At 37.2% G+C, this 22,384-nt stretch overlaps 1 protein-coding gene across 1 annotated transcript in view; it reads right to left on the bottom strand.

Annotated features, from left to right (window-relative positions):
- Nucleotides 1-2,175: 2,175 nt before the first annotated feature.
- NELFA (negative elongation factor complex member A) overlaps nt 2,176-22,384 on the bottom strand; it is a 28,175-nt gene continuing 7,966 nt past the window's right edge. The window contains exons 2-11 of the mRNA XM_085309661.1: nt 22,121-22,292; nt 20,832-20,993; nt 19,831-19,920; nt 16,732-16,862; nt 16,480-16,549; nt 15,596-15,684; nt 12,096-12,207; nt 9,035-9,291; nt 7,993-8,092; nt 2,176-6,588 (exon numbers count right to left, since the gene is read on the bottom strand). Coding sequence (XP_085165787.1) covers nt 6,404-6,588; nt 7,993-8,092; nt 9,035-9,291; nt 12,096-12,207; nt 15,596-15,684; nt 16,480-16,549; nt 16,732-16,862; nt 19,831-19,920; nt 20,832-20,993; nt 22,121-22,292 — 1,368 coding nt within the window. The 3' untranslated portion in view covers nt 2,176-6,403. The remainder of the gene's footprint in view (nt 6,589-7,992; nt 8,093-9,034; nt 9,292-12,095; nt 12,208-15,595; nt 15,685-16,479; nt 16,550-16,731; nt 16,863-19,830; nt 19,921-20,831; nt 20,994-22,120; nt 22,293-22,384) is intronic.

Raw genomic sequence — 22,384 nt, 5'->3', positions numbered from 1 at the left:
TTGCTCGTCTATGCATCTATACTGTGGGTGGATCTGAGCCACCCAAAACCAACACAACTAACTTCTCCGGCAAGGCTTCTTACCCAGACTGCTGAATTAAAATATATCACCTAACACAGCCTCAATGCTGTTTATTAGCTCTCCAGGCCTCAGAGTTGTGAATGTTTCATGTGTGACCACAAAAAAAATAGTGCACGGAAGATAAGGATCTCAGTCTCTTTAGCAACTCTTCACTACAAAGAAATGGCTAGAAAAAAGAAATTTTTACTGAAGGATGAAGAGGAAAAGGGATCGAAGATGAGGGAAACTATGGACTTTAATGACACCAAATGATGGATCAGTCACTAAAACCAAACATACATGCCACTGAGGGTTTGAATCAACCACTAACGTAATGTCAGAAACAGCTAACATTATGCAGATGGATTTAAAACAAAACACCCCAAAATCCCACCACCATGAAAAGCAAAAGGAGTGCACATAATAAATTTGTTTGCTGAATGAACCTGCACCATAGAACCCCTTCAAATTTTTGAGGCTGGGGGCAAATCCCTAAATGGAGTATTGTAAAGAATCCTTCAGGAACTCTTAATACTTTTCAGACACTCTGCAGAGTGTAGTATCTTAGCCTACTGAGACATAAGATTGTTTTCTGTTGTTCATGAAATTGCCAAGCAGCAGCAAGTATGCATTTTAATACCAAATACTAATTASGAAGCGTTATCTGAAAGTAACATGATGGTATCTCCCAAGTTCCTCAGGTGAGCATCTGGTATCATGCAAATGCCTTGAAATACAGCAGGTTCTGAAAACAAAATTGCCTCATCTACTTAGAAACAATTACCTTGTCTGCTTCCTTATTTTCCTTCTCTACTTTCAGGAGAACCTGTATGTACACACCTGTTTGTGCACAGGGGTGTGGAGAAGAACAAAGTCCAGGATGTTTTAGATTCTRCCTAACAGCATCAGAAATACTCTGTTCTAAAGCTGTCCTGCGTCTGCCACTAGTTTATCTGAGTCTCAGAGGTCAGTGTTTGGTCATCAGCAGTCATGAGAATGAGTATGAGAATAGCATCTCAAATGTTCAGCTGCCTGAACCAGCTACGCCTGTCTGAAATGTCCAGTGACACTGATAGATCACTAAAACAAGTCTGCCTGATTCCAAATAGGCCATTCTAAGRAGGCAGACAGCTTGGCACACTGCAGTTCATATAAAACATAGTAGTGAGTCACTCACCCCCTGACCACGGCATGAGGAAGAAACTATTGGTCTGCACCCTGAACTGTTCGTGTCTGAAAAAAAAAAAGCTTTGGGGTGTCATTAAGTCCCTTTGACAGAGCAAACACCCTATGAAACAACAAACAAAATGGGCATTTCAACCTACCCTCGGTTTGTCACAATTGCTCTAATAGAGCTGCTGACCTTGAACACATTCTCTTCTAGGCTATTCAATAAGGTCAGTCCTACAGGAAAAACACCCTCCAACTGTGTCTAGCACTGCACCAGCATAGGCTAGTTTAACAGAGCCATGTCAGAAGGCTRTAAACAAGAAAACTGAAATAAGGTCAGCCACATCAGTCTGTATAATTCTATGCTGTAAGCTAAGTCTTCRTGTTTATCAAAGGATAAACCAGACTACAACCACAGAAATGGTATCTCTGAGCAGGAAAACAGCTTGGGGGAGGGGGTGGAAGGAGAACTTTCTGCAGCACTAGAACTGAAAGAGGCCATTGCTCAAAATGCAAAGAAATGCTGCAACTCAGCCAAAGAAGGCATTGAAAGAATAGGGTTTATTCAACTTTCATACTACGTGTGCCATCTATGGAAGCGGTGCACAGGCATACCTTCCTTGTACRGCCTAAGTGTTTGGACACCCACACGCTGTGGATACATACTACCCAGGGATAATCAACTGTCAGTGAATCTGCCCAGCAAGCAAGAGCAAGTATTCTGATAACACCTCCTACTCAAAGCTCCCGAACAGCAAAACAGGCATATGCCAACTTTAAAATACATTCACAGAAAGTATTAGAGGCATTGCAACATTAATTTAAAATAGGATACACATCATCATGCAATTTGTCCACTTGTTTCAAGCTGCTGATTCTCATCGCCAAATTAACTGTAAATACAATATGCAGCAACTCAAGGTTGTTTAAAAAAGTATCAGTCCGTTTCCTTAAAAAATCTAAATTTTTATTATACATACTGTATTACACTGAAAATACGTACCCAAAGATGGAGTATTTTGAATTTACAATTGTACAAAAGAAAAAAAACAAAAACGAAAAACCCCCACCCAATTAATAGAAAACATACGGGCTATGCTATAGATGTAACATTTTACAAAATGACATTTCTTGTTAAAGGCACCAGATTCCCAGAGGGCTCTGGCTTAACATTTTTTYGTCTTTTTTTTCCAGTCAGATCTTACTATGAAAGTGTAGTTCACTCTTAAACTGTATAATGTCAAAGTCTTTGAGCTTCTAACCTAGACAAGTGGTCTGCACTTTGACATGATCTAGTGAGAGAAACTACTAATTTCATACAGAGGTATCAATCAGCTACTGAAGGCTTCCTCTCCATCACATCCAGCATCCTATGGTATTTAACTGAAAGATTAAATGGCAAAGCTACCAGTGAAAACCAAGTTAACCCATAAAATACTGGCCCAACACTAGACTGTTAACCATATTAAGCCTAGACAGCTTTGTGTGGAGATAACTACAGAACACTACAGTAGGAAAAACTGTTTTGTCTAAAAGGGAGAAGGAATCTATAATTAGAACTCTTGCTCAGCATCCCCCCTCGAGCTCACCTTTATTAGCCTCATCTCACTGTTTCCAGTCCTCACAGAACTCATGAATTCAGATGGAACCTAAAAAACCCAAGTACTTTGCTGTGGAACAAGTTGTTCAAGCAGCTTTGGTATGAACATAAGCTTTCTCCCCAAAGAATAGTTAGGACAAGATAGGGCAAAACACAAACCACTTTCATTGCCTCTTTGTCCTGTACTCCATACTGGAAAATCAAATGGGCTAAATCTTTGTATCTTGCCTAGACCTACGTATCAGATAGATGTCTATTTATTAGCAAGGATAAGAGAAGCTAGGACATACTGCCTTGCTGAGGCCCAAAAATGCACTTAGGAAGCTTGGGCTTGCTATTTCCTAAAACTTCATGCTTGGACAAAGGGAAGAAAAAGGATGAAAACAAAACTTTAATATGAAGTCTCTGAACTACTTCTCTGGTAAGTCTGTAGATACACAACAAATCATTTATTTGCTCTATTTTCATATCCCATTGATATGAATGCATTATGAATGCATGTCCCATTGTACAGAACCCAGCTAAGTGACTGAATATTTAAGACAAAAAATATCAAGCCCCAGGGCCAGGTTTCATTCTGTATCTTACTACTCCATTATACTGGAATTTGAACGTTAGTGTTACTCTTTCTGAATGGTCTGGCACTATCCCCGCTCTCAGTCAGGCCACTGGTTCAATGATTTCATTGTCTGCACTGAAAAGCTCCATGTAGTTTTATTTCTTACCAGTATTTTAAACAATATTGAAAAGGCTTCTCTCTTTAGTCATCTTAAAAAAAAAAAAACCTCTCCAGATACAAAGATCAACTTGAAATAATGCTATGGTATTGAGGGTCATAAAGTCACTTTTAAAAATAATTTATTTTTGCAGCGTTAAATTGTCTCATACTAATGATCATAACCTAACTGAATTAAAAACATACTATACTTGTATTTAAAATTTCGATTTATTGCACGTGACTATTTTAGACAAGCAGGCCCGGAGACCAATTTTGTCACGCAGCAAATATGAATAGGTAGCATTATGGCATAGCTTCCTACACATTACCTCAACTCAAATGACTCAACTGCGCTCTAGACGGACTTCTTGAAAAGTGGAAGGAGAGCTATCTCCATCTCAACAGCACAGATCTGAAATGCAGACCTCCATCTAACTAGTGGACCAAGTAAATTTAGGGAAGGCCCCCATTAATCTCAAGTAAGCCAACGAGCCATTGCACAGCAACTCCTGATCACTACCGAACTGCACYGAATCTTGCATCGGCAATTTGGAATGAGTACGTGCCCCTCAAATCAACCAATTCTCTAAAAGTTCTCTTCCTTAAAAGATATATTTGGTACTTGCACCTTATCTAGCAAGCAAGAACAATTAAGACAGAAGTATCATAAATGTTCACTTTACAGAAAACTGATCATCACAAAAAGCTGTTTAAAAATCTGAATGCAGACAAGGAAAGGAATGTCACTTTTCTTTAAACCTTTCTTTAAAAGATGAATAYTTTCATATTCTATTGTTAGCCCTTACTGTGTAACATACTATATCAAATAAGTTATAGCCATAGTGAAACACATTTATAGTGAACTTATTCTAAAAACTAAAACCCACCAATCATCTTTGCTTGTCAGATTGATTTTTAACTGTTTAAAGAAAAACTGCAACTGAAATTGCAGTTCACATTGCCTCTAAAACAGAGTAATAGAGGAAGGAGATTTCCCAGTGTGATAGTTACACGTGGAGTTTAACTCTCACAATGAGACATACATAACACTCCATAATGGTAGCAGCTACCATCAAGTAACTCACACCCACTATGTGAGTTAAAACATTCTATGTTTGCTCAAATAAAGTTAAGAAATCTATTCTTTTGGTCACGTCCTAAAATGCTGCAAGACACAGATTTCCTCATTATTTATGCTCTCCCTGTTCTGATGGATAATTAGTTTGAAAAGCTAAAAACAAATGCAATAAAATTTCCCAATACAGAAGACTAAACAATCATCTAAATGTCTTTGTTAGTATACAAGTGTACTGATGGGATTGGGTCTGCTTTCTTTTTAGGAAAAAAAAGAAACAAAACCAAGAAAACCCAGCCTCACATTGTCTTAAGAGTTCCACTTTAATACTAGCCTCTAGCCAGCCTAAGGTACCTCCTCAGTTCTAGACAACTATTATGCTACTCATTATGCAACTACTTTGTGTTTCTTCCTTCTGAGCACTGTTCCCTAACAAGTGCAAGTTCACATATAAGCACTGGCAGAAACCAAAGTTTTAATCCAAAGTCTCAATCAAAGGATGAATCCAAGTCTAAAGGATGAATCCTGGACTATGTATGCAAGCCCTGTCAATAAATGCAAGCTATACTTGTACAATTAAAGCAGGATTATACCAGTGGTGTCAACACTGTCAGAGATAAAAACTTGCTTCTACTGGAAGGGGACAAGTATAAGGCACATTTATATGCCAGTATAATTGCAACCACATTAGTGATTATACTGATATAACTACACTGGTAAGAACCACAGTTACACTCATTCAAATTTCTTTTTAGATTAGGACTTGGTTATCAAGCACTTTACRACTGCTCAACCAAACATACATTAACAGTGCCTCAAGACAACAAATCTTTCCAACCACCTGCATTCAGAGATGTGTCATTCAATCACTACTAGAGCCATTTTTTAAAATAAGTCTTGAGATGTACAAGTTTCATACCCTTTCATGCTGTTTGAAGGGCTTGCTATGCAAGAGCCATAGATCAACTTCTTCCCTAAGATTCATATTGCAAAGAGCTATCACCTCCAGATAGCTTTAAGCCACTGCTACTTTCTTTTCTGGCAATCTTAAATTTGATATTTTTTCTTCAGAAAATTATGATACTCAGTTTCTCTTTATCTCAATATTTGCCAAGTATAGGTTAACTCATGCTGGGCATAGACATTCACAATAAAGAAAGGTTATCAAAGCTGTCAATCCCATTCTATGGCCCAAGCTTAAATAACCTAAACATACAATGGGTACCATTAGACACTAGACATCTACCACCTGCAATAGTTTTACTGCAGCTGAGTCACAAGATAACAAAGCACCAAGCTGTGGTGCTTTAAGTGTCCATTCTTAAAATAGAACCCATGTAGCCAACTAAAACATTTCTACAATAAAGATCTGTGCCCTTGTTTAATGGTAAACCGTGAATGATTGTGCAGTTGTGTTTTCCTCAGGTACTCTGAAGTAAACTGCTCCCATTTGTAATCTTTCAGTTGTGATCTCCATTTCTGGCATCTTGAACTGCAGGAAAACAAAATACAGCAACAATTCCCGCCCCACACACACACACACACACACACAGAGATTACCTCTCTTTTTTCTCCCTTCCCCAATTAAAAGAAAAAAAAAAAGTGTGAATTTGACACCTTCTTCTGTGTTCACTGAGCCCACTTAGGTTGAAGAGCCACAACTTCTACTCTGAAGGGTAATAAGAAACGTACACATCAATGCCATTTTGTACAGTTGACATACTCTACGAGCTGCTTGACTCTAAGCTTGATTTGGTCCAGTCTGCTGTTGCTGCATCTCTTAAGAAACATTAGTTATAGGTTTGTACTTCTTGAATCTGGTCCATTCACCAGTAGCATAGTTCATTTCAAAGACTGTATCAACCAACATAGTGGTGCTGCCAGTGCCATCTGCCTTTGGTAAGTCTTCTGTATGCTCACTAAGTTTAATTTGAATGATGTCACCTTGCTCTTGGCAAGGATTCTCTGCAAAAAACAAGGATAAAATAAGTTAAACATTTCAGCACTGTGTATTGGAAAAGGTAAAGAGCACTTAATAGAGATTCAATGCCTAATACTAGGGAGAGGGGAAGAGAGAACACAACAAATCTGATAGCAAGTATATGTTACTAACGCATGTAGCCACACGAAGACCTGCCTGCTTCCATGTCTCACAGACTGAATTTTAGGTATACTTAAAGAGAACCAAACCCAAACAGATGAACCTCAGGGCTGAAATAACTGGAAGAACAACTAAATGGAGCAGAAAGCATGCCAGTGTCATTTGTCTGCCTTGAGAACTGTAAGAGAAGCTTCTATTCAAATGGAATTTTATAAACCTGAATTAACAAGAAGTTATTTTATTTGGAATATATATCACTCAATTTTCAGTGGTTTAGGAAACCCAAATACAACTTCACTGAAATCCACTCATCCAGAAAACTCAGTTCCAGTCCAACTTGAGTATTGACTGTTACATTTTAAGCTGAYAGTTGGGAAGCTCAGTTATAGAGTTGGCAGTCATTCACCCAACTTTCTGAAGGTGTGTACATTACTGTAGAATATATATATATATACACACACACACACACCTTGTATTACAAGAAAATGCTTGTAGATATTCAAATACTTCTGTACTGAACACTTTTTTTAAACACAGGAGTCATCACAGTAACTCTATGTTGTTCATGTTGAATTATTTCCTGTATTGATCCAAATGCGTGAGCCACACTTAGGCTCCAGCACTCCAGTGATAGAACCCTCAAACACCAAATTAGAAACCAGGGCTGGTACAGATGGACATAATTCACTTAAGAATTCCTGTACTCATTTTCGTCTTACATCTGATACTCTTCCAGGTAAACCAGCTTTAGACTATCAAGGCCGATATATGGCAGCATCCAGCTATGAAATAGCTTACCTGCCTGTGATTCACAGCACCTATGGTTATCTATGGCCTTGGAAACAACAACTGTTGCATTTTGAGTGTTAACAATTTAGTGAAGYTGCTCTGTACTGTGAATCTTGCTCCTCAATTTGCCCTATAAGTATGTACATTCATTGGTCTTCTAGGCAGAATATTAGAACCCAACCAGATTGTTCACTCTGGCTGGCTGCCTTGTTTCTCCCCAATCCCTAAACAAAGATATTATGTCTGTTCTGTTACACACATACTTTGTGCACAGTGGCTCCTTTAATGGTGTGTTTGACTTTTATTGAAAATAGGTCCTAAAGATTCCCAATATTTAAAGCTTTAAAATGTAAGACTAAGTACAGTGCAGCATACTGCTAAAGCAAGAGACTTCCATTCACATATACACACTAAGAAGTGCTAGGATATATTTCAGATTTAGATATTCAAAAGCAAACTAATTGAGTCTCAATACATACCTCTGGATCCTGCCATGAATCCAAGTATAAGAGCCTTTTCTGGCCTCGTAACTTTGTTTGCAGTCTTGAACATTTCCTGTGCAGCATACATTTGCTCCCTCTGCAACAGATAATAACTATGAATTCCACTGCAGAAAACACTGCCAACAGGTACTGTATTAATACCCAGAGACAAGCACGTAGGTCTACAAACTTTCCCCTTACCTTTACAGAACAACCTTTAACCCCAAGAATTTCCCTCTTAMAACCCCCTCACCCTGCCCCAATGCTTCCTATTGCAACTCTGGACYGCAATAGTTTACAAGGGAGATTTTTTCGATAAATGAAGCAGAGCTACTACAAAGAAGAGAGTCACATAGTTTCTTAAGGTTCAGAAGTGCTTAACAAAGTATTTGAATCAGCTATATCTTGAATTAATTACCTGCTTATTTCAAGCATGAACATATAAACAAACATACCAGTAATAAAAAAATTCAGGACATAAGGAATTACAGTTAAGTGTTTATKCTCCTCCCCACACCCAGGCTTTAAGACTTGTGATAGAAAAAAAAAGGGTGGGGGGGAAGGCTTCCACTTTCRGTTCATCTATTGATATATTCTTTCCTACCACTGCAGTGATAGGATCATTTTTAGCAGCTTAGATCATATGCAATTAGTTGGGCAACAGCTCTGGGAGAAACATGCTATTCTCCCATTCTGGTCACCTTACTGGGTAATCTTAAGAACCACAGTGAAATTATTTGTATTAAGGAACAAAACATTTTATGTAACAAGCAACAGTAAATAAAGAGATCTTACAGTAACATTAACAATGCACAACTAAAAATTTTGCAATTAACATTTATAAGACAGCAAATGCTAATGAAGCTGCAAAGCATTTTCATCATCTTTCATTATAATTAAGCAGCCTCAGTCTCCATGATTGAAAGGTTAGAAATTTATTATTTATCTTATTCAATGCTTTGTCAAAGCTTGTTTTCATATCTACATAAAAACAGCATTTGAAACACTCAGATGTCAAAAAGAACCTATTTTTACTTACCGTGAGAGAGAGGCTTTTCTTCGGTGGTGGCTGTTGTTGAGTTTGGGGAGCCACTTGTGGTGCTTGTGCTGCAGGGGAAATGGCAGGAGGTGTGGTAGGCGTTAGAGGTGAGGTAGGTGTAGCTGCAGGTGGATTAGAGTTACTATTGTACATGGGTGTTCTTTGTTTGAATTGTGCAGGAAGAGTCGTGGTAGCATTTGGAGCTGCAGGCTCTTCAGTCTGTCTGTTAGTCTGCAAGGCCTCTCGTGTAGAGCCAGCTGCAAAAAACAATTAGGATAATTTAAAACATTATTTCTGCAGACAGGGATCTGTATCACCAATGGCCTTCAAAAAATCTAAAAATTRCAGTTTTCATTTTAGTACCATGATTCAATATGCCATCTAATATCTATGTGAAAATTCAGAGCCAAATGCTTTTTCCCACCAGCTATTTTTACCAATTATTGGACAATTAAGTGACTTATTCTCCAATACATATTACACTGTATATCATACTATACAGATGATACTACATATCAAGTGTTGTGTTTAATGGAAATCAGATTTAATTGAAAGTGTTATATTACTTTGTAGTTAATATTACTATAAAACTGTACTCTAGCCCTATCAAGATTATTGTACTTTTATGCAGGAGCCAAAACCACAACAATGTTTAATCAATTTTTACCTAATGTAGCAGCAGCTTCCAAAGGAAATGGTAATTAAGTCTCAGTCAGTAAGCAAATACTGAAAATACAAATACTTAGATGTAGATAACAGAATTAAATCTAGTCTTAAAAGCTACTCATTTAAACACTGTTAGAAGAGTTAAGCCCACAGTACCAACAGTCCCAATTTTGACTTTTTTCAGTTGAGTTATTCACCTATACCTAATATAGGGAAGCTGTTAATCCAAAACTGAGTGCAGCCAGAAGTTAGGTATTTGATCCCGTTACTATTATTTTACAAGTTACCATCTGGCCAGCAAACAGCCATCACCCAGTGCACACTATAAGCAGTTAAACTCTTCTGCACCTCTTAGATACAGGTACAGTCACTTAAGCAGCTTTCACATGAGGCTTAAGCTAACCTACTCCACTTTACATTGACAGTAGACTAAAAAAAGCAGATACAGACTAGAGATCAGCTGACGYCTCTCAGATCAGACTTTAAAGAATTTGAGTGAGGTCTGTCACTCTCCACCAGGTAGGCACAGACACAACGCTGATTTTAACAATATGACTCGTATCTTTAAGACATGAAATGGGACACTGACCACTTAAGATTAAAAACTCATAATGATTAGCTACTCTTTTTCCTATAATAAAGTATAAAATAAGTAACTTRAAATATTTCCAGTTAAATTCTACTAAATCTTGTTCCAAATCCRTCTGCTAGATGGATTGTTCAGTTTTATATCCCAATAGTTTATTCCAAACACAGTTGATACAAAGACAAAGGACACACACACAAACATGGAAAGGCCTGCCTTTAAGATGATCATCCAAAATCCAGTTCTAATAGTTGTCTACATTTTTAAAACACTATAGGATTATTCTCAAATTTTACTGTGGCCCTGATTTGATGTGAAAAATGAATGGACTACTTTGAAGCTTTGCTTACAAAATACAAGATTAAATCACTACAGATTTACAAGATCTGAGCCATGTGATAATGAAATAGTGCAGTCTGCTTTAAATATATGTTTTAAATAAAGCAGGAGCTACACATTCCTTAGGCGAGCACAAATAATAAATTCACAGAACAGAAGTGAAGGAAGCAAATGTATATGTGAATCAGCATCTCTAGTTTTATTCGAGATGAGCGGAAGTCAGTAATAAGTGACCCACACAAAATAACATATGTCTTAATTATGCAACTGCAGATTATAGGAAGCCAAACCTGCGGATTTTCTTTGTGTCTTATGTTAAAAAAACAGCTCTAYACTCCTTTCCCATGAGGAGATTAAGATACCTCACACTCCAGAAGGAAGAATTAAGTTAGAAAAATTAAAGACAATAGAGAATTTTAACCTAGGCTTTTCCTGTTGAATACAATGACAACACTCTAAAAAATACTAGCTGCTAACAATATGGATGTGCTCTTGGCTTTGTTCCTTCTGGAGCTGCCAATTTTCTGCCAAAGGGAGATATACATGGACCTTCAGAGAGATTCTAAACTCCTTTTCAGAGCCAAGTAGCAATCGTTTTTTGTATATGCCTCTTTCTATAGTGACCAACATGCTACATCTCACCTTCACAAAGAAATGTTGTTGCAATACTAAATCTCAACAAGAGTAAAAATAGTGAATTAAACTACAACATCAATTCTCTGTCAAGCTTTGGTACCAGCTCAGTACCACCTTTGGTAATGAATCCCAGTCACATATGTCTGTTGGAGCAAACTCCTAGGGTCCTTTCAGACTTTACATGCAACAGGGAAAGAAAAAGGTAAAAGCAAGTGTGTTAAAAAGGTGCAGAAATAAAGAATTTGTATGAATGCTCTTTATTACTCTTCRAAAAGTTTCTAGCATTTAAGTGTAGCATCCTTCAAAATACACAAAAGGTCACCTATTACCTGTTGGGCCTTTACAAAAAGGTAAAAAGAAAATGCGAAAAAAAAAAAAGAGGAGGGGGAGAACGTTTGATCCCAGCTTCAGTAAAATTTAGTATATACTTGACTGTAGAAATATATCTGACATTTGAAAGCAACCATCTAGCTTGGAAGTGCACAAGTATGGATATGTGTATAAGTTGTATATTCTATACTTATGTATATTACTGGGATGAAAAGTATGGATTTCCTCTAGTAGAGCAAGAAAAAACAAACAAAGTAGCTTTGCTCASGTGACTAACAGTCATTTTAAGACCTAAAAAGAACAGGCATTTTCTTTATTTAGACTACATGATAGGTCTAGATACCTAAAAACCAGAAGTGTGGTTCCCTCACAAATTTTGTAGACTCTTATGGTCAGTCTGATTAGAGTTAAGGGACAGTATGTTTGTAAATAAGAGCAGAGCTAGACAGTAAAGCTGTATAGAATCAGAGTTACTGAGTCCCAGTAGCGAAAAAGACTCTTTACCTGGCTGTGTTTCAGAGCTTGGGATATATGAGGAAGATGGCACCACACTCGGGGTAGCAGGTAAATAACTTGTAGAAGGCAGTGCGGGTTCGTTGTTCAATGAGCCAAGTTTCTGCAAAACAGCAAAGAAAGCATTATAGCCATACTGCATGAACTCATAAGCTGTTTTTGCATTTTAAACAATTTCAACATTAGTTCTGCTAGGATGTTCCTTTTGGGACTTAATTATAGGCTTAATAATAGGGCAGTTTGCTATTTCAACCTTAACTTACTATATGAACTTCAAATATTAGAATTACCCTGGGGGGGGAAAAAAGTAGTTTTCTTCCCCCCATAATACAGATCAAAGTTGCTTCCAAAGGAACAAACTGAGCCATAACAAGGTACTAGTATAATGGAATACATACTTCCACACACAAAAGAAAAAAAAAAAAGAACTGCTGCAGTTGCAGCTGCTGAAGTTGCATTCTACCTGGAATATTATAACATTCCTACATAAATAAGCTAAAAGCTCCTAGTGATGCTTAAGTCTTCTGTAAYTGTTAAGTCATTCCTGGATTACAGCAAGACAATTATTTACAGCATATCRATTCTGCGATATGTGGTAGTGACAGATACTCTCTGCAGGCAGCACCTCCTAAGCAGCATTGTCTGTGGGCCACACTGGCAAACTCAGAGCCCTGGCAAACACCATAGTTTAGGCTACAAAATGCAGACTGACTTCAAATTGTCCTCAATTCCTTTGCCTCATTTCTCAGCTAGCAGTATGGAGGCTAGATACGAAATTTTTGCAGATGGTACAATTTGAAGAATTACAGTTACTATAAAAATAAACAATCTTCAGCTTGAGTAAGCGTTGCATTTGTCTCTACTTCATGATTAGCGAGCAAAAAACTGAGTTCACACATGGCCAAAAGTCCTACAAAAATATCACTTAAAAATATGGCCCAACAGAATGCAAAGGCCCCTAGGACATATGTAAGCAGCAGACCTAATCAACAGTAAAAGCACAGATGAACTTGTCTCCACTCAAACTGATTGTCTAAGAGACAGATATCATCTAGGCTCAAGCCAAAGGAAATGTCATGTTTTGTACATAGCAATTATGCATGATAATATTGCACAGACAGTGTAAACAACAGCATTGTATTTTTATGGAGCTCTTCACTTTAGTCCAACCCAGCCTTACTAAACATAAGGAGATGAGGGGGGAAAAGTTTTGGGTAAGTATAGCAGACAGATCATTAAAGCCTCAAATTATCTATTAGTACTTCAAGAACTTGCCATTCAAAGTAATTCCAGGTAAAGATGGGCTATAGTAAAAACAGACAGTTTGCAAACTCAGGAAGAATTCAGGACAGGACATTCTTGTAACAAAACATGTCCTGACTGAGATATGGACTTGCATCATGCTCTTTCCAATAAGTTTTATCTGAACACATAACCCCTCCATTCCCACACCCCCCCCCCAAAAAAAAAAAAAAAACACACAATATAGCTCTTTCAGTAGATCAAGACAACTTTTAGAAAAAGACTGCTAAGAGAAGGAAAGGCCACCTCCAAACCTTATAGGCTTTTCGAAGAACAAACTTATCACCTACGGATATTTTGGACCTTTCAGTGGTAGTGGGACATGCTGAAGCTAGTTATTAGACAGGTTTGGAGACTTCAGAAGACCTTGGTAAGCATTAGCTTACAAGCTTAAAAAAAAAAAAGACAACCACACACAGAGAAAGGTATTAGAATATGGGCTGTTTTCTTAAGCCAGAAGATGGATGAATTTCAAAGATTTCTTTTGTACTTGGCTGCATATATACTCAGCTATCTCTTCCGAGTACAGAAAAGTCCTCATTGAGATGATACTGCTTCATTAGCATGTCTTCCCCCCCCCCCCCAACTTGGGGAATTTTGAATCAGGAATGTACTTTTGAAGCAACTGTCCTCATTGTCTCCACTGGCTGCACTGTTTGCAACACAGAATGTCTTAAGCATGCAAACTAGAATTCTTTTAGATTAAGCTAAATGAGAAGTGCACTCCAACTACTAACAGTTGTTCACCCCAGACAAGAGCAAGTCCAAAGCAAAAACTGTCGAAAGGCACACATGTTGGATTTTTGGTTTTCACCATTTCACCCTGAGGATCCACTCTAAAGCTGCACCAGTGGCTAACCTGTGCTTCCCTGATACAGCTGAGAAGAAAGTCCTTATCTACAAGCTTGTGTGTTCCTAATCAGCAGGATGATTCATAGCAAGGTCTCTTCATTTTCGCTCAAGTGTTCAACAGCACAAACGCAACAGCTATATCTAAACTGCAGACCTCCTCAGAGATGCTGCTGTCAGTATGTGCCATCCAGGTTTCATATTTAAAATAAAAGATCTTCCTGATATTCAAGTAACTGCAAATATAGCTTCCTCATCTAGCAAGCACTTCTCTATGAAGTGTACATTTCTCCTAGATGGCACTTGGGTAAGACTCAGTAGCTCAGTAGTAAGACTGTGAAGCTGGGACATGGGAGTGGTASCGACCTAGAGTCAGTAACAATGCCTCTGCCTTCTCAGGGCATCCTCATTCCTTAGTGCCCCTCCGTCAGTGTTAACAGTGGTATGTTTGAGCTCAGAATTTAACTGTTCAACAGGGAGCGCCAAAAGGTATCTCCACAGATGTACCTAGGAAACGTGCCATCTTTGGACCACCTCTTGCTGTTTCAGTGTACTTTAAGAGTGTTGAATACAAAATACAAAAATATACACAAAGCTTAAGCATAATGGGTTCTAGTATTTATTACTGTGCAACATAATCATAAATCAGAAAGACTTAACTTTGTCTATTTTAGATCTTTATACAGGTGGACAGAGGAAAGGGGAAGAGAAAGAAAGCAGCAGATGGAAAAAAAAGGTAGGAAAAAAGGTTATCAGATTTCAAGAATTAACTTCTTTGAATATAAATTTAGATCTACGCATTGAAAATAAAGCAAGTAAATGTTTTTCATAAAGGTTACAAGACAAACTTGCACTATCTTGCAATCAGGATTACTGGGAAGAGGAGGCCACCATGACCTCTATGCCTTTAACCATTCTGTTTGAAAAAGTTACCAGGACTAATGGACAGTCCTAAAGATAGTAACAATGTCAGAAATAATGACATGGAAAGCATTTTCAGTCACTAAGGAGACACTGACAGAGCAAAACTCTTGAAAATGACTCTGTTTAGTTTCAGAGAACGTTCCTATCCTGTATCTCTGATAACATAAAGCAGTTCTCAGTTACAAAAACACCCCACCACAAACTTGTTCTCCTAGATAAATAGTAACAAGAAAACAATAAAACACCTTACCTTCATCCTGCATTGAACTTTTTATCTAGCTTAGTAAAAATGTGAAATGGAATTTTGGAATAATTAGACTTTTTACATTATAAGGCACATTTCAAAATTTAGAATAAAACATATCATTAAAGCGTTTAGAATTAAGTAAAACATTTTTCATCTCATACTTTCTTACCTGTGTAGATACAAGGCCAGCAGCATAATCTGGAGTAGCATTTTCTACTACCGTTTCTTCTTTGGCTTGCTTTTCCACAACTTCCGTATCTATTGGATAAAAACAGAAGTCAACTCAAGGAAGGCTTCCTAATTATTGAATTATATTTACTTTAAACAAAGATATAAATCCCACATATTTCAAAGTCCACTAATATACTTAAGAAGTATAACTTGAAATGTTAGCAGATACACCAATTTTCATATTATTTTAAAATACAATCAACTTAATGATAAAATGAACTACAAACAATATATATATTTTCATCAAAATACAGTAAGTACGTGTCAGGCAGTATTGACTAATTTTGTGATATTAAAAAGTACTATCCCCCCCCCCAAAAAAGCAAAGATATTTAATTGCAATTATCATTTTGTTCTGAGATAGATTCTATTTTTGGGTTGTTTTGGGATAAATACATGGCCTAGTGCAGTTTCCTGATACACCAAAATAGAGTACTATAGTGCTGCTTGAAATAAAAATATTATAGAAAGTATTATTCCCTTGTTAACTTCTCTCGGTCTAAGTTTTGGGGAGAGCTATAGATGATTTCTACAAGATGACTTTAAATTAATTTACTCGGCTACTCAACTAGTAGAAATAAGCATACCAAAATATCTCAGAACAATTTTAGTACTGAAGCTATTCTCACACTTTGTTATACAAAGCGTAAATGGCTAGTTCAAACCTCTTATGTTACTGAGTCAAGTTATTCCCAAGTCAAATGGCAGTACGATTAGTAACACTGAAGGTGGAAAGGGGGAAAAGAGAGAGACAATACTATAAACCTGGATCCAATTTGCAGAGTACATTAACAGCCTTTATAAGTAGCTTTCTATACCAACCTAATGTCTTTCTTCTTCGTTTAGCTTCACGGCCAGCACCTACCATGTCCAGCTCAGAGATATCTAGAAGCTAGAAAGAGTGCACAAATCTTATTAACCATTATCAAACTGAGGTAGCAATTAGTATCTAAGTAATGTCCTTAATTTTTTTCTTAGTATATTAATAAGTGATTCAAAGTAACATAAATTGACTGTAGATCAGGAAGGACAGCCGAGCTGAGTGAGAATGCAAGAGTCTAAGAGTTCACCTACCTTTACTCCTCTTTCTTTACGCAGCGGTGCTCTCGAAGGAGGAATAGGAGTTCTGTTTCCAGAAGGACTAAATACACTAGGTGCTGAAGTACTTCTGAACGGAGCTTGTTTTGGTATTCCTTTGAGTGGTGCTTAAGAAAGATCAAAAACACAACAACTGTAATACATGTTTACTGATTTACAAAGAACAACATTAAAGAAGTATTTTAAGCTCTTTCCTGTCCTCCTCTTCCCCTTCAACTTCATAAGCTTCTTATGTGGAACTTTAAGAATATAATCAAAGTTCTTCAAGGATCAGATTGGGTTTTTACCCTTCAACAAGGACTAAAAGAACTTTCTAAGCTAGTGCCTGCAACACCAAAAGTTAAGTAATTTTCATTATACAGTCGTATGCCTTGAATATTTTCACATACTAAGTAATCAAGAGATGCACTGCTATCAAAACACACTTTTCCTAATACACCAATGCATTCCTTACCTTTAAGGAATAAAGTTTAAAATCATAAAAAGATATTGGACATGAATGTTTTGAATTTGATTATGACCAAGGTCACTCTTCAATCTTTTTAAGATATAGTTACCCAGGAAAAATTGTACTTAATCAAAGAYTTTGGGTACAGCTAGTTAAAGTTTCTATAACTGAGAAACACAAACATTCTTGCTAGCTTCCTTTGAATGAGCACGTGATTTGTGTTTACCGAAGAGCCTGAACATACCGCGGGCAGCAGTGGGACTGAAAGGGGGCCAGAATCAGATCTGTTTGTGGATGATATGTAAAGGTTAGCACAGAAAAGCTAAGATTCACAATGTGCTGACAGTAAACCAGTTGTTCTGGTGCAAGGTAAGTTTCTGCAGGATAACAGCCTCCCTACTTTCATGAACCACAAAGCAAAATCTGCCATAGCCAGATGCCAGTGCACACATCCCAGAGCTAAGAGGGCAGCAGGGATCTGGCAGCAGCTCATAGCAGAAGGCAACAGTGATCCCCTCACAAGGGACACCACTGCTCTACCACAGTATGGGGAGGCTGGTGAACTGTCAGCCTCCAGAGCACCCAGGGTGGAAACTTTCTCATCAGCAGAGATTCAGAAACTCAGAACGCTGCATAGCTCCATCACAGAGATATTTTAGCTACCAGTCTGTCATGGGAGCCACACCTGGACAGTTCCTAAGCTGCAGGGTAGCCACCTCAGCTTGTTCCAAAGTATATTGAATCACTACCCTTATTAAAAATAACATAGGTCTCATTAACATCTCCATTTCTGGTTCCCCCACAAAAGTGGCTACACTTTGAACCTCTGAACATAAAGGGATAAATCTTTACCTCCAAGGCTTCCAAATCCTCCGCTCCCAGCATTTTAAATAAAAAAGAATGAAAACCCAATGAATTTGGAAGAAATGGACGTAGAGTTCTGATTTTTTTTGGTGGATGGGCTGTTACCTCAGATAAAGAAAAAGATCCCATTTAGCTAGTGCTGCTATCTTGCAACTGAGGGAATAAGGGCTCTCATAATCCATTAGTAGGGTAAATTACTGCCTCACACAGAGGTTTGAAATTTTGGAGCTGTTGTTTGCACAAGGAGGAGGATCCAACTTGTTTCGATATTGCAAACAGAAAAACGGCTGCTTCATTGCTCAGTGGAAGCTGCTATATCCATAAGAAGTCTTCCTCCTGATTTTAGACTGTTACCCTCCACCTCAATGTAAATACTGAAAACAGCATTCTTTCCTAAGCTGCTAAAAAAAAAAAAAAAATAGGAAAACAACTATATCCATCTATCAGGCCTTTCAGCCTCCTGACAATCTTATCTTTACCCTGCAATTTGAAGATCTACATTTAAGRTCAAACAAGATTCTTGTATACCTTCAAATCTAGAAAACAAGTTAGATACTCTCCAACCCTCTAAATACTGCATGGAAAACATTTTCAGCATGTTTGCTAACCTCTCYAACCAAGGAGTCTAAGCTTCAGATATTTACAGCAGTGTAAACCCAATTGGTCCCATATAAGTAATATTTCTAGAGACCTTCTGGYTTTAAAGGTCCAGTCCAGCTAAGAGCTAAGTCACTTTCTGCACTGGGACAATTTTTAATTCAAAACACAACTGCACCTTTTGCATTTCATGTATGAACATGTGGCTAAACTTCAGTGCTCAAAACAATGCATGCTAAATAGCATCTATATAAAATATTTCACAGCTTCTAGCCACCATAGTAAATAATCACATCAAATTTTATACCTTGGCATTATTTTGGTGGTCAGAAAAAAAAATTTAGCTACGCAATGATTTAGAGTATGTTACTAATTTTGAACCCTTCTTTGTTCCCAGTCACAAACTTATTTGGAAAATTCAAAGAACTCAGGAACTTCAGTAAATAGTTGAAACTAATTTTTCAACTCAGTATTAATGTTTATACATCTTTGTCATATTCATTAATAGAAACCACCRATGAGCCTTAACAGCGGCGGTCATACTGTCCCACTAAAACACTCTGWTACTTAACCTTTAGAAAGCAATTAAGAATATCACATTGATTGGCTGACTCTTAACTTGTTCAAAWCTGTTTTGATAAAGATTTATCTGTACTTTTCTTATCTGTTGCTTCTAAACTAGCCTTCTCTAAAGAAGGCACAAGTTATTCCATGTACTATACTTATTATAGTATTCTGCTCCCCACATGCTTTCCCTACATGGAAATTCTACAGATATGTGATACTTTCGGTCTACTTCAGTGTTAAAAAGATCACAGCAGATTACTTTGATCCGCTCGCTATGTTCCCTTTTGAAACAAGATGTCTTAGTCAGGAGTTATTCCTGGAGTGATGAAAATTAACCTCTTACCACTGTCTATAGGCATGATCTAGCTGCATATGTTTTAGCCTGTTGAACATACTTGCCAATYAAGAAAAGCCTCTTGTTCTTTTAGAGGAGACATGTCAAATATTTAAATAGCAGCAGGAGTGAGAGAGGCAGAAGGAGAGAAATCCTTTCCTTTGATYGGAATTAAGTATTATAAAATCAGACTTTACAATTTTACTCTTCAGCTATGCTATTTTATCAGATTTACTTTCAGGGAAGTAATACAAATGAGTCATACTTGTTGTATCTATTTTTTTCACCAGTCCCCTCCCTTTGGCATGAAAAGGTACTCCTGCAGTCTTCTTGAGTTGCTGTGCAGTTTCTGTTGCTAAAAAGAGAAGAGCTTTAGTTATTACAAAACCTGCATTGGAAAAATACAATACATTGCTTCTTATATTTTAAAAAAACACCACTAATACAGGAAAAGATGGGACTAGCCACAAAATAAGAAATATATWTTATTTTAGTATTTTATTTAAACTTGGCAAATGCAGTATTGGGGGAAAATGTAAAATMAACATGACTATGCAACTGACAGAAAAGCTTGAGTTAAAGTATACAATTTATCTAAGAAAAAGAGGAACAAGAAAACTTTATAAAATATAAAAATCTACAGGCCTTACATTAACTACAAGTCATAAGCAWGAAATAAGCAAGCTGCTGCAATAGAACAGTAGGCACAAAGTATTTTAAAATCACTCAGTTAATAGAGCCACCAATTTATATACGCATATCATATTTTACCTTTGTTAGAGAAAACCTTCTCGGCTTTCACCCTCTATAGCCATACTGAACAAAAGAAGAATTGGCAGCTCTTGTTCCCCGTTACAAAAACGTATAGTAAAAATAAAACTARATTCTCATTTCATTTCTGTTATAAGAGCTTTAACCAAAGCTTTCCCTCACAAGCCTTCATAACCAACTGTTAAATGCTGATTGTGACAGAAGAGAAACTATCTGTGCTTTAAAAAGATAGAGCTTTTTTGTATGCCTTGAAATCTGGACAGCATTTAAATTGAGATTAGCATTTTAATGTAATCAYGGCCAGAATGAGTCTCACCTGCTCCTCCACATGACTGTGTATCAAAGTGGGGAGGGAGGGGGAAATCAGTCAAAGCCCTTATAACAGAAAATTATAATTCATATTCCTGTATCCTGGATAAAACAACTGGATGTAAGTTTTCCTTTTACAATCTAATCTGTTACTCAATCTTACCAACTAGGTATAACACTACTTACACTTTTGCAGGAGTTCAGCTCGGAGAGTAGCACTTTTAGGTTTCCTTTTCAGCTGGAAGTGTTTCACTGGAGGAGTAAGTGGTCCAGCTAGTGTCGTCAAGGCATTTTTGTTTAAGTACTGGCATTCCAGCGGCAACATAGCTGATGTTTCACATTCACTTACTGTATAAAGAGTTAACACAGTACACATGGGTATAAGCTGATTTTGGTAGCTGATTATAGAACATTTTAAAACTAGACTGTACAGCTGTTTTAAAGTTTTAGAGTCTCTGTTTAAGCATCAAGGGAGTAATTTAATTTTAATTATTAGGATTAGYTAAAATGGGGAAGAAATCAAAGGGTGTATTTTTTTTTTCCCTTAAACACCAGGTTCCATGTTAATTACACCTAGTTGACAGGAATCAAATACATGTTATTATTTTCAAAGAGAAAAGAGATTAAAGAAAAAAAAGATGGAATTCTCAGATCCCATGAAACTTGTATACAAAAAGGAAACTACCAAACAGAAGTCTAAAGTAAGAGAACAACATGCTTCACCTCTAAGCCATTCTATTATTGGTCTACTGCAAACTAACTCCAAGATAGTTTCTGTCCATTGATGCCTCAGGGTTTTTTCTAGCCAATTTGCTAAATCAATTCCACTGTAGCGAGAACAGTTTTTACATCATTATTTACTACATTGTTTGAAGCAGCAACTGTGCAAGTACCTGAGACAGTATTTTTGACTCCTAGGTACTCCACAGTTAGACATCTGCAACTGAGCTCTTCTCATTTCCATTTTCCCCATCAGTTCCTATTACCTGTTGGCCAGAGGAAGACTTCCAGCCAGCAGAGGCACCCATTTGTACAACACAAGAGGTGGTACCTCCACACGGACAAGGCTGTCCACACTGCAGAAACAGACCCTTACTCTCTTCTCTAGTACACAACATTCAAGATGCAGCAGTACACACACAAACACTCAGCTTGATTGAGCTGCATTACCTCAGTTATTACTCTGCAGTGTGCCAGTCTACAATGCTATTAAAGCCACACTAACTTGTGCGTTGCTCTTCATCAACATTTAGAATAATACTCATACGCAACTTCTGATGATTTGTCAAAAGATAATTTAAGATGTTACCATTCACCAAAAATCTGTTTGTCAGATTACAAACTAGTAGGTAAGAGATGGCCTTACTGCTTGTTCTAATATCAATACTGTTAAAACGTAAGACTGGCTGTGAAAAAACAAGTTATAAAAACAAAGTATCATATTTCTCTGATTTCCAACAACAGAAAAGGCTTACCTTTTTCTCTAAGCTCTCCTAAAATATCTTGAACATTGGGATTCTGTTCTTCAAGATCAAGGTTAAGGGAGCCAGTATCTGGAAAGGATTTTAAAATATCAGCTACCATTAAGACCCAGGGGTCTGAATCCAAGGTAGCGAGCTGGATAATTTCAGTCAGTGCCCCTTTCATCTAACAAAAAAAGAAAAAGAAAATCAGCCAATTGGAAACAGTTTTAAACAGGTTGTAGTTGGAAACTTTTTTTTTCTTAAAAAAAAAAAAAA

This window comes from Rhea americana, unplaced genomic scaffold (genome assembly GCF_003343005.1).
Source record: "Rhea americana isolate MKP2758 unplaced genomic scaffold, rheAme1 scaffold_30, whole genome shotgun sequence".
In the NCBI taxonomy this organism is placed as follows: domain Eukaryota; kingdom Metazoa; phylum Chordata; class Aves; order Rheiformes; family Rheidae; genus Rhea; species Rhea americana.
This window is presented reverse-complemented; position numbering and strand designations above follow the sequence as displayed.